The 13,400-nt window shown below is 35.1% G+C and overlaps 1 protein-coding gene across 41 annotated transcripts in view; it reads right to left on the bottom strand.

Moving 5' to 3' along the window:
- The window catches only part of EMSY (EMSY transcriptional repressor, BRCA2 interacting), a 116,866-nt gene that overhangs the window by 38,042 nt on the left and 65,424 nt on the right, over window positions 1–13,400 (bottom strand). For all 41 annotated transcript variants that reach the window (XM_078340184.1, XM_035265378.3, XM_035265375.3 and 38 more), the window contains 2 exons: window positions 2,792–2,941; window positions 1,754–1,924 (listed from right to left, as the gene is read on the bottom strand). In XM_078340184.1, coding sequence (XP_078196310.1) covers window positions 1,754–1,924; window positions 2,792–2,941 — 321 coding nt within the window. The remainder of the gene's footprint in view (window positions 1–1,753; window positions 1,925–2,791; window positions 2,942–13,400) is intronic.

A 13,400-nucleotide genomic window follows, 5' to 3' on the forward strand; every position in this document is an offset into this window, starting at 1 on the left:
TATCACTTTACTACAAACAGACAATGAAAGATTTTAAAACAAACCTATAGACCCAGTATCATGGATCAACAAGAATATTATAAAATAAGAAAATTGTCTTTATAAAGAAAAGTGAGATGTAACGTTAAGGATCAGTTTAGAGCAACCAGGAAGAAGATAGGTTCTTTGCAATAAAGTATCAGTGAAGCATAGGTAGAGACATGAGCCACCATGCAATGAATAAAGTTGTTTAAACTGTATGCCAAGTATATCCTATAGTGCTGGAAAAGTCTCTACTCATGTACACCCTTGGACCTGAAGTAGCAGCTAACCGTGAATGGTTTTATAATTCAATACAAAGGTGGATAATATGTCATACATGTATAAGATACATAGATTTCAAATGACATCTCTGCTTTTAAAAGAAAAATATGCTTGCTTGTATTGCTCTAACCAGGTACAAAGCAGCTACATTATGAATTAGGTCTGAAAATAGAAGCCTCATGACATCTAAACATTCCTTCAAGCTATATGAAACCATAAATTCATGTATAAGTAAAGAAAAATCCTTAAGGTCATAAAAAGCTACCAACCAATGAAATACACGATCCCTTTTTGACATATGTTTAATTGAATAAGTGCTTTACATTATTTAAAGATATTGTCAAGTAATAAATTATAATTTAAGTTTTAACTGTGTTATTTAAAATATCCTCTTAAAAGCCAGAGTACAATGATTCTTTCCCTACTGGTTTCACCCTCCTCAGTCTGGCAAATACTGGATTTTCTCACTTACTCTTAAAAGTAGAGCCAAAATTAACAGCTTTAAATACAGCACGTTATGCCAATACCATGCTCTATTTTGCTTTTTTGTTTTTTATTCCCTGAGTTATCAGCAACATCAAATTACTGCCAGGAACTTCAATCCCTTGACTTTAAAATGTTAGAACAACTCACCTGGGGCATATAAAATATGACACGTCTACAAAAAAGGTAGACATTAAAGTCTACAGTCTTGCTTAACCAGAGATTATTTACATCATTTTAATTAAAAAATAATAATTGATGAAAACAGATGCCATGTTAACTTTCCACATTAGGGTCCACAACCCAAATGCTGTAGAGATTAATGAGTCAATAAAAACCAGGTATGGTTTCAATATACCAATAAATAGGCAGATGGTTAGTTTTCACTATTAAAGTAAGATATTTCTGAAAAGCAAACTGTTAATATAAATGGCAAAAAGCAAATATTCAAATATTTTTATGTTTAATAAACTAGAGTGACATCAATAATTTAAATTATAAGATATGTTCCCTCAAACATATTTGGAACAAATAATAGTTCTTCCACTTTCTAACTCTAATAGGTCTTGGACAGATCAAGCTGATCTCTCTAAACCCAAATCTGTCTTCACTTGTAAATTCAGCACAATAGAAACTACCTCAGAGTTCTTATGGGGTCTGAATGAGTTGACAAATAAGAGAATATTTTGCCAATAAAAAATCTCTATGCAAATTTAAACCATAATCTTTCCACTCTGACTAAAAGCAACTAAAGGTTCTTTCCATTTTAAAACTATCAAAAGCTTTATATGTGAATATTGAACATTAAAACTAAAAGTTATATTTAATCAGGAAACATAAGGACTATAAACAAAGCTTTAGATTTTTAAGCAAAAAATTGAGACAAAATAGAATCCTTCAATGAAATAAGTTTTTTTTTCTCTCATGAAGGCCACCTATACCTTTAACATATTTCAGATATACCTACCAGAAACTATATTACTGCTAATTATCTTGCCCCCCAAGGTAGCTAATGATTTGGGTACTACTGTAATGATGCTGCCACTGGTAGTTTTCACATAAGTTGCAGCTCCAGGGGTTGCAGCCATCCGCCCAATGGATGGGCTCACTGTTGGCCGGGTATAGGTTGCTTGTGTGCCTATAAAGAGGGAAAAGCCAAAAGAAAAACTTGTCATTACTTATAGAAGAATGATAATTAATACAGTTTAACTGTAATTCAATATCATCTACATTGCTATAACTTGAAAATGGAATTTCAAGGTGTCAAGACATTAATTTATAATTTTACAGCCAGTTTTCAACACATACAGCAACTGCTACAGCCAAGTCAATTTAAATTAATTCTACACATAAAATTTTGTGATGTGTTGCATCAAATTACTAACCCAAGAAAAAGTAGAGCTAACTCTGTACCCTTCTTCCGCTACCCCTCTTCTACTAGTTTTATGCCAAAAGAAACAAATTTAATCATCTTTCCTACCAGAGTATTTAAGATATTTCTATTACAGTTTTAAGGTCTCTGCATCTGTTTTATGCTGTCTTAGTACCAAACCCAATGTGGGCATGCAGCAAGTAAGGCAGTATTGTTTGTCTAAAATTGTACAAACTTTTACCACTTTGTACTCTGCTACCCTCTAAATATACTTCCATCTTTTAAAGAGTTGATTATTCTATCATTTTAGTAGAGATTAAAGTTAAGCCTGCCTAGAGTTGCCGGGAATATTTCTCTTTAGCCTAAAATTTTCTCTATTTATGTATTTCCTCAACTTTAGACCTGTTAGATTACTTTTCTTCATGTGTCTCAAAGGATTTTACACCCTTTCCCACTATTTCTAAGACTTTTTTTCTTTTTTCCAAACAGGAATTAAAAGCTAACTATGTAAGTCTGTTGTAGTTTCTTACAAATCCAATAAGTTAGAAAGGCTATTCCTAAATTAAGCTGGTATAGAGAAGTTGTTTGATGAATGTATGATGAATAAATGAACTGATGGTCAAGAGAACTTACCAGTAGGAGTGGTTACCAGTTTAGTCGTCATAATTGCACCATTACTGCTAACCACCATAATGGGGGAATTGCTACTGGTGGGTAGAGTTGCTGTCACTGGTTTGGGTAAGATTTTACTTGGTTGAACCTGCTGTGTGATGATCTTAACACCTTTGAAAGAAGAAAAATAAATTATTTTTAATTTTAAACACAAATTATTTTAAAATACATGTCCCTTATGCCAACCCAAGAGGGCAAGAGTCACAGACATTTACTCAGTCTTGCCTAAAGATAAGCTTTTTTTAAAATACTGATGAAAATCTAAACTTTTATTCCTCAAATTCCTATCTTAGTTTATTTCTCATTTCAGAAATGCAACTAAAACATTACATTAAAAAGTTCATAAAGAAAAACAAATCTTTTGTCCATGACTGTGTTACATAAGAGCTTTCAAACCAAATTGCCATTGTACTTGAACTTTACAGGCAAATAATCCATTCCATACAAATACTTAGGGTGAAAGGACTAACATAAGATATCAGAAACAAAACGTAATATACTTTTATGTATCCCCAACCTCACCAAAAAATTCTCACAACTCCTTAAACTTACATAAAAGCTGTTGAAAAATATAAAGACAAAGAATATTTTTTGTTTGAATTTTTAAATTGCCTTCTTTTTTTTGAGAGGGAGTTTCGCTCTTGTTACCCAGGCTGGAGTGCAATGGCGCGATCTCGGCTCACCGCAACCTCCGCCTCCTGGATTCAGGCAATTCTCCTGCCTCAGCCTCCTGAGTAGCTGGGATTACAGGCATGCACCACCATGCCCAGCTAATTTTTATATTTTTAGTAGAGACGGGGTTTTACCATGTTGACCAGGATGGTCTCGATCTCTTGACCTTGTGATCCACCCGCCTCAGCCTCCCAAAATGCTGGGATTATAGGCATGAGCCACCGGCCAAATTGCCTTCTTTTAAAAGAATTTTTAGGCTGGCCACGGTGGCTCACACCTGTAATCCCAGCACTCTAGAAAGCCGATGTGGGCGGTTCACCTGAGGTTGAGACCAGCGTGGCCAACATGGTGAAACCCCGTCTCTACTAAAATTACAAAATTAGCCGAGCATGGTGGCACGCTCCTATAATCCTACTTGCGAGGCTGAGGCAGGAGAATTGCTTGAACCTGGGAGGTGGAAGTTTCAGTGAGCCAAGATCACACCATTGCACTCAGGCCTGGGCAACAAGAGTGAAACTCCATCTCAAAAAAAAAAAAAAAAAAACAATTTTTAATAGCTCACTTTGTCAAATACAGTATATAGAAAAAGATACATTATTATTCCACCACAAAAAATGTGTGTGGACAAGAACTTGAAGGTGATAGGCAAAAATAAAAATGCTAAGGTGGTGTTATGGTTTTTATTTTTAAGTTTTCTAAATTTTTCTTTGTCATAATTGTTACATTGATTTTCTAAACATAAACATTCCTTAACCCTTTTCCCGTTCAGAAAAAAAAAGCAGTTTGCTGCCAGCGTTCCTTTAATTTTACATAAACATGCTCTTTGAGGCTGGAACAAATCTGAGTGATTTTCAATATGAAAATAAAATATAAAAACTGTTTTTGAGAACTATGTTAACACACATAGGAATACTACAGTTTCCAGGATTTGAGATTTTCAGCAAATAAGAATTACTATACTTTGCAAATGGAAATACCACTACTAAAAACAGAATGCTATAAATGGAATAATGTCTTTTGTTTCCAAAGTCAATATACTAGAGCAATGTGAAAATAATAATAAAAGCAAGATACTTTGGGGTGAAAATAATAATAAAAGCAAGAAAGTTATCGTGGGGTAAACACTGCAGCTGCAAGTGGCACTGGTAAGTATTCTTAGGGCAAATGAGAAAAGGGTTAAAAGAAAATTTCCTATGCCAACTACAAATTTAAATTGGTAGCTAAAGAAGGAAATTTTTTGGTAACACTCTTTCCCCACTGCTATCTTCTCTGAAATGATTCATGAGACAAAATAAGTTGTTATAGGCAACTAAGAATTATTTCACTTTTAGAGATGGTGATTTAGATTAAGGCATTAGGAAGCAAATAAATCTATTTATTTAATAGCCTTAAATTATTCTAAATTTCTGTAGCCAACAAAGTTGCTGATTAGACAAGTTATATAATCTCTGTGTTTCCTTATCTATAAAATATTGATTCTATTAGTATATACCTCATAGGGCTATTGTTAAGATTAAATAAATCACAACTGTAAAGTACATAATGAATAGTAAAGATTCAGTAAATAATTATTATGGAAATTTTAAAAATCTGATTATAATAAATCTTAAGCATTGAGGTTTATGGGGGAATAATTTCTAGTATTTATTTCATTAGTGAGTTACAGTAATTATTATTATTATTTTTTTTTTTTTTTGAGACAGGGTCTCGCTTCGTCTCCCAGGCTGGAGTGCAGTGACGTAATCTCAGCTCACTCCAACCTCCACCTCCCGGGTTCAGGTGATTTTCCTGCCTCAGCCTTCTGAGTAGCTGGGATTACAGGCACCTGCCACCATGCCCAGCTAATGTTTTTGCATTTTTAGTAGAGACAGGATTTTACCATGTTGGCCAGGCTGGTTTTGAACTCCTGACCTCAAGTGATCCACCAGCCTTGGCCTCCCAAAGTGCTGGGATTACAGATGTGAGCCACCACACCCAGCTAGAATTATAGTAATTCTTAAAGCACATATAAAAACAAGTTTCTAAAGAAATAACCACACAGAGAAAAAAATTAAGATAATCATAAAATGACTTTGCTCAATTATATGCAAATAAGTTTAAAATGGATCAAATAAATAATTTTCTAGGAAAATTATTTTCCAGAAAAGAAAAATATATAAATAGACAAATTTCCACAGAAAAAAAAATCAGAGCTGTACCAAAAAGTAGCAGGCCCAGATAGTTGCATTGGAAAATTCTACAGTCCTTTAAAAAGAACGGTAATTCCACTGTACTAAAACCATTCCAAATATTGGTATCTGGCACGGTGGCATGAGCTCCACTGGCCCTCTAACCCAGGGAAACTGTGAAAAGTATAAAACATCTACCACTGAAAGGCTCTGGAAATGGTGCCAAAGGCAAACATTAAATGAAAAAACATCTATTCAAGAAAATCTACAAAAATTCATTGAGAAAGGCAAGATCTGTGGTATTTAAACCAAGACCATTTCCTCCTTCCCCACTACCAGCTCAGCAAGGGTAACATTCCATTCCAGATGGCTTCAGTGAAGAACTCAGGGTTCTTTCTCCACCAGCTCTCTGTTGAAGGATTTTCTTCTCAGAAGAAATGGGACTTCAGATTTCTCATCCTGCCCTCTGCTATACATTGCTAAGGCTAAGTTCTGGGCAAGCGCAGTATGGATGTGAGAGCTTTCTTATTCTGCCCAGCCCTCAATTTATGGACAAGGCTCTACCTTGGGCACAATACCACTGAGAATACTGAAGTACTTATAGTCCTTGCCCTGGCTGGTGAGGCAATGACTCCGCCATCAAGAGAACCAAGCTGTGAGGACCGCAGGCTGCTGCCCAACCGCTCACCCCTACTCAGTGAGCACTCAGTGCCTAAAGCAGGGGTGTCACTCAGAGAAGTCTGCCACTTACCCCACTCCATATTCCAGAGTCCTGGCTCAGCGACTTTGCCCAAGGATAGAAATAATTCATAAAACACATAGCTCCTAATCTCTTCCCAAAGAACTAACTACATTTATACCACAACATGGAGAAGTTCGAGACTAAGGGCATTCTTAAGAACAATGAAGAAAGTCGTAAAAGGCAACCAGAAGGAGATTCATGGATATAATGAACATATAGTCTATACTGCAGACAATTTATAGGGAAGAAGCAGAGAATATACAAGCTGGGAAGAGCCTTTGTGAGGTTAGAAGAAATATCAAACGTGAACCCCAGAAACTATTCCTTCAAAGGAGCCAAAATTTGAATTAGATTATAAAGCAATGTATGCTCCAAGACTTTCCTGAAAACAACAGAGCAATCAGCCAGCAGTTAATAGAGTTTAACAGCTGGGTGTGGTCAAGGAAAGAGCAAAAGAAAGTCAAATACCACTGTCATCCCAAAGTGACTATAAGGATACACAGAGCTGTGCCTCCCTGGGGAGTAATACCAGATGCTTAAATGAAGGAGCGCAGGCTGGAGAGGGAATAAAAATACTTCACTAAAATAACTAATCCCCTCACTAAACAAGTAACTATAAAAATGACAATAACAAATCCATGGTGAGGAGAGACCAGTACCCAGGTACTACATGGTCTTCCCGCAGTATCTGTGGAAGATTGGTTCCAGGACCCTGCTGATACTCAAATCCATGGATGCTCCATTTCTTTATTAAAAAATGGTACAGTATTTGTGAAACTCATGCACACGCTCCTACATACTTTAAATCATCTCTAGATTACTTATAACACCTAATACAATGTAAATGCTATGCAGCTGTTATACTATATTGTTTCTGTATTTGCATTATTTTTTACTATTGTATCATTATTTTTTGTTGTCTTTTTCCTAAATATTTTTGATCCATGGTTGCTTGAATCTGAAGATATAGAACTTATGGATATAGAGGAATCTAAAATGTCCAATTTCTAACAAAGACATAAGGAGGCATATAAAGAAACAGGAAAATATTACCCATACATTAGAAAAAAAACAAACAACAGAAACTGTCTGTAAGACCAACCAGATGTCAGACTTAATTGAAAAAGACTTTAAAGTAGCCATTACAAATATGTTCACAGAACTAGAGAAAAACATGATTATAGGAGTAAAGGAGGCTATGAGGACAACAGTACATCAAAAAAAGATTAATAAAGAGATATAAATTATTTTTTTTAAATAACCAAATAGGAAATCTGGAGGCTAAAAATAAAATCACTGAACTAAAAAATTCACTACAGGGGGTTCACATGTAGATCTGAACTGGCAGAAGAAAGAATTAGCAAATCTGTAAAAAGATCAATAGAGGTATGTGAGCTAAGAACAAAGAGAAAAAAAGAATGAAGAAAAATGAACAGAGCTTCAGAGAAATGTGGAACAACATTAAGCACACCGACATACATATAATGGAAGTACCAGAGGTAGGGAGAGAGAAAAGAAAAGAAATATTCAAAGACATAATGGATGAAAACTTTCCAAATTCACTGAAAAGCAGTAACATATATGTTTAAGAAGCTGAACAAATTATAAATAAAATAAACACAAAGATCATAAACAGATACATCTCAGTAAAAATGCTGAAAATCAAAGACAAAAAGAAAATCTTGAACATAGCAAGAGAAAAACAACGCAACACTCACAAGGGAACTGCAATAAAGTTAAGTAAGAGGTGACTTCCCAGCGGAAAAGATGAAGCTAGCAGGCAGTTGGATAGCACATTTGAAGTCCTCGAGGAAAAAAAAAACACACCAACCAAGAATCCTATATCCAGCAAAGCTAATTTTCAAAAATGAAGGCAAACTAAAGACTATACCAAATAAACAAAACCTGCAATAAGCAGACCCACCTTACAAGTGACACTAAAAGAAGTTCTATGAATAGAAAGAATAAGGAAAAAATAATGTCTGCTCTTGATACTTGTGTTCAATATTATACCAGAGATTCAAGTCAGAGAAATTGGAGGGGAAAAGAAAGCATCCAGATTGAAACAGAAGAAATTCTATATCTATTTGCAGATGACATGACCCTTTATATAAAATGAACAAACAAACAAAGGAATCCACTAACAGAAATTAGAACCAAAAAATGAGACATGAGTTCAGCAAGACTGCAGGATAAGTCAACACCAAAAAATCTATAAACTAGCAATACACAGCTAAAAAGTGAAAGTGAAATTAATAATTCCATTTATAATAGCACCAAAAGAACAAAATACTTAGGAATAAAATTAACAAAAGAAATACAAAATGTACACGCTGAAACCTACAAAACATTGAAAGAAATTAAAGATCTACATAAATAAGAAAGCATACCACGCTCATAGATTTAACATGGTTAAGATGACAATGCTCCTCAAATTAATCCACAGATTCAACACAATCTATATCAGAATCTCAGCTGACTTCTTCACAGAAATTGACAAGCTAACTCCAAAATTGATATGGAATTTCAAGAGACTGAGGATAGCCAAAACAATCTTGAAAAAAAGAATTTAAAATCAATCTTGAAAAAAAGAATTAAAAATCACAGGTGGGAACCCCAGCATGGTGGCTCCCACCTGTCATCCTGGCATTTTGGGAGACTGAGGCAGGTGGATCACCTAAGATCAGGAGTTCCAGACCGGCCTGACCAACACGGTGAAACCCTGTCTTTACTAAAAATACAAAAATTAGCCAAGCATGGTGGTAGATGCCTGTAATCCCAGTACTTGGGAGGCTAAGGAAGGAGAATTGTTTATATCTGAGAGGTGGAGGTTGCAGTGAACTGGGATCACATCACTGCACTCTAGCCTAGGCGACACAGCAAGACTCGGTCTCAAAAAAGGAAGAAGAAGAAGAAAACAAAAGGACACACACACTTCCTGATTTCAAAACTTACTACAAACCAATGGTAATCAAAACAGTATGGTACTGGCATAAGACATACAGATTAATACAATAGATTTGAAAGTCCAGAAATAAAACCATACAACTATGATCAACTGCATTTTGACAAAGATGCCAAGATCATTCAATGGGGGAAAAAATAGTCTTTTTAACAAAGTTGGTTGGGACAAATAAATAGATACGAGCAAAAGAATTAAGTGAGACACATCACACTATATACAAAATTAACTCAAATGGATCAAACATTTACACTTAGAGGTAAAACTAAAACGTTGGGTAAATCTTTAAAATACTGGATTTGGCAAAGGATTCTTGGATATAACAATAAAAGCAAAAGCAACAGAAAGTAGGAAAGTTAGATATCAAAAACTGCTGTATTTAATTAAATTAATTAATTTGAGACCATGTCTCATTCTATAACCTAGTTTAGAGTGCAGTGGCACAATCTTGGCTTTCTGCAACTTTTGCCTCCTGGGTTTAAGAGATTCTCCTGCCTCAGCCTCCCTAATAGCTGGGATTACAGGTGCATGCCATCACTTCCGGCTACCTTTTTTTTTTTTTAAAGTAGAGACCAGTTTTTGCCATGTTAGCCAGGCTGGTGTCAAACCCCTGACCTCAAGTGATCCACCCACCTTGGCCTCCCAAAGTGCTGGGATTACAGGCATGTACCACTGCATCCAGCTAACTGGTATGTTTTAAAAGGTACCATCAAGAAAGTAAAAAGACAATTAAGAAACGGGAAAAAATACTTGCAAATTACATATCTGATAAGAGTTTAATATCATATATATGTATATATATATATATATATATATACACACACACATATACACACACAAAAAATAACTCTTATAATTCAATGATAAATAGACATTTAACCCAATTTTAAAATGGGTAAAGGATCTGAATAGCCATTTCTTCAGGGAAAATATATGTAAGATCCAATAAGCACATGAAAACATGCTAAACATCATTAGTTATCAGGTGAGTACACATCAAAACCACAGTGAAATATAACTTTACTCAAAGCAGACTGTCTAGAATCAATGTAAGAGAATAAAAAGTGTTGACATGAATGTAGAGAAACTGGAACCCTCATACTCTGCTGGAGGGAATGTAAAACAGTACAGTTGCTTTGGAAAACACAACAGTTTATCAAACAATCAAATACAGAATTAACATATGATCCAGAGGTTCCACTCCTACGTATATATACAAGAGAAGTAAATACCAAAAAACTTGCATACAAATGTTTTCAGCAGCATTATTAATAAAAGCCAATAGGTGAAACAATCCAAATGCATATCAATGGACAGATAAACAAAATGTGAATTTTATTTGGCCATAAAAAGAAATGAAGTACTAATACATGCTGCAAGATGGATGAACCTTAAAGATATTACATTAAGTTAAAGAAGCCAGTTACAAAAGACTTTGATATGATTCCTTTCATATCAAAGTCCAAAGTACAGAAATCTACAGACAGAAAATAATTAGTGGTTACTTGGGGCCAGGGATAGGAAAATGAAAGAATGGGTGCAAAGAGTAGGAGATAGTATTATGGGGTTTCCTTTTGAAGTGAAGTGTTCTAAAATCAGCTGTTATAATGGCTGAACATAACTGGGAATATATTAAATAACATTACATTGTACACTTTAAATGCGTTCATTGATTGCTTAGTCAATTATATCTCAATAAAGTTCTTTAAGAAAAAATATTCCAGGCTGAGCATAATGGCTCACACCTATAATCCCAACCCTTTGATAGGCCAGCAGGAGAATCACCTGGGGCCAGGTGTTCATGACCACTCTGGGCAACATGGTGAGACCTCCAAATCTACAAAAAAAATTTTTTTAATTAGCCAGGTATAGTGGCACATGCTTGTAGTCTCACCTGAGGCTAAGGTGGCAGAATTGCCTGATGTACTTAAGCCTGGGCAACAGAGAGAGAACTTGTCTCTAAAGAAATAAATAAAATTTGAATATAAAAAAATTACAGAGCATTAAAAAAAACTTTTGCAATTATTTCCTGGAAATACACATGATGCTCAAAGAAACACCTGACAAACACTGCACACAAAAAGGAAAACTACAGACTCAAATCACATTTGGTTATCAATGTATTATATTGTCTAACCTCATACCAGGATAAATTCCAAGATACTTAAGTACAAAAATTATAAACTGTGATGGAAAATCTGGAAGCATTAAACACCACACTATACAAACAGTGTTTTGCACTGAAGTCCCCATAAAGTCAAAAGACAAACAAACTGAAAAAAAAAATCTACAAATTATGAAAGTGGACAATTTTCATACAGATAGCACACAAAAGATGAATTACAAAGGTCACTAAAACATATAGTTTCTCAAACTCACTCTCAATAAAAGAAATGAAAAATAGAAAAATACTGAGATAACATCCCCTCAACCCCATCACAGTCACAAAAATCCAACTGAAAATATACTGGTGGGAAGGGGGCACTGTGAGGAAATTGGGACGCATGTACATTAACAGTAGGAAAATAAATTGAAAAGCCCTATAAGATGAAAACTTGGCAACATCTATCAAAACTGACATAACAATCATACTTCTGGAAATTAATCCTACAGATACACTTACACACACAAAACGACCCTATATAGGCTTGTTCACTGCGGTTTTGTTTGAATTTAAAAAAAAGAGAGAGAGAAACTAGAAACAACCTTACAAGGGATTCGTTACATAAATTACAATTCAGGCATACTCTGGGGAGACTACAGGTTCAGTTCCAGACCAATGCAATAAAGCCAGTATCACAATAGAGGAAGTCACAAGAAATTTTTGGTTTCCCAGTGTGTACATTAGTTATATTTATACTACACTGTAGTCTATTAACTGTGCAATTGCATTGTCTTAAAAAATGTATATACTTTAATTTAAAATACTTTATTACTAAAAAATGCTAAGGATCATCTGAATCTTCAGAGAGGCATAATTTTTTTGCTGGTGGAGGGTCTTGTCTCTATGCTGATGGCTGTTGACTAATCAGGGTGGTGGTTACTGAAGGCTGGGGTGGTTGCAGCATTTTCTTAAAGTAAGACAACAATGATGTTGGCTGCATGGATTGCTTTTTTTCCTTCTGTGAATGATTTCTTTGAAGCATAAAATGCTGTTTTACAACATTTTACCCACAGTAGAACTTCTCTCAAAATGGAAAGCAATCCTTTCAAACTTGCTGTTGCTTTATCGACTATGTTTATGTAATACTCTAAATCCTTTGTCATTTCAACAACATCCACAGGACAGGACATTATTACTTCATAGGAGAAGATTCCATCTCAAGAAACCACTTTGATTGTTCATCCATAAGAATCAACTCCTCATCTAGTCAAGTTTTATCATAAGATAGTTATTTTTCCACCAAAGACCTGAACCACTCAAAGTCATCCCACAGAGGCTGGAATCCACTTCTTCCAAGCTCTTATTAATATTGATTATTTTGACCTCCTCCCATGAATCAGAAATATTCTGAATGCATCTAGAACAGTGAATCCTTTCCAGAAGGCTGACTTTGCCCAAATCCATTAGAGGAATCATTATGGCAGCTATAGCCTTATAAAATGTGTTTTTTTGTGTTTTTGTTTGTTTGTTTGTTTGTTTTTTGACGAAGTCTGTCAGCCAGGCTGGAATGGGAGTGGCACAATCATAGTTCACTGCAGTCTCAACCTCCTGGCTCATGCAATCCTCCTCCCACAGCACACTTGGCTAATTAAAAAAAAAAAAAAATTGTAGAGGCAGGGTCTCAACCATGTTGCCCAGGCTGGTCTTAAACTCCTGGGCTCAAACAATCCACCTGTCTAAGCCTCCCAAAGTACTGGGATTATAGGCATGAGCCACCAGGCCCAGCCTAAAATTTATTTCTTAATAAGACCTAAAAGTTTAAATTATTTCTTGTTTCATGGGCTGCACAATGGATATTATGTTAGCAGGCATGAAAACAATATTAATCTTGTACATCTCCATCAGAGCTCTTGAGTGACTAG

Source organism: Callithrix jacchus, chromosome 10 (assembly GCF_049354715.1).
Source record: "Callithrix jacchus isolate 240 chromosome 10, calJac240_pri, whole genome shotgun sequence".
NCBI lineage: Eukaryota > Metazoa > Chordata > Mammalia > Primates > Cebidae > Callithrix > Callithrix jacchus.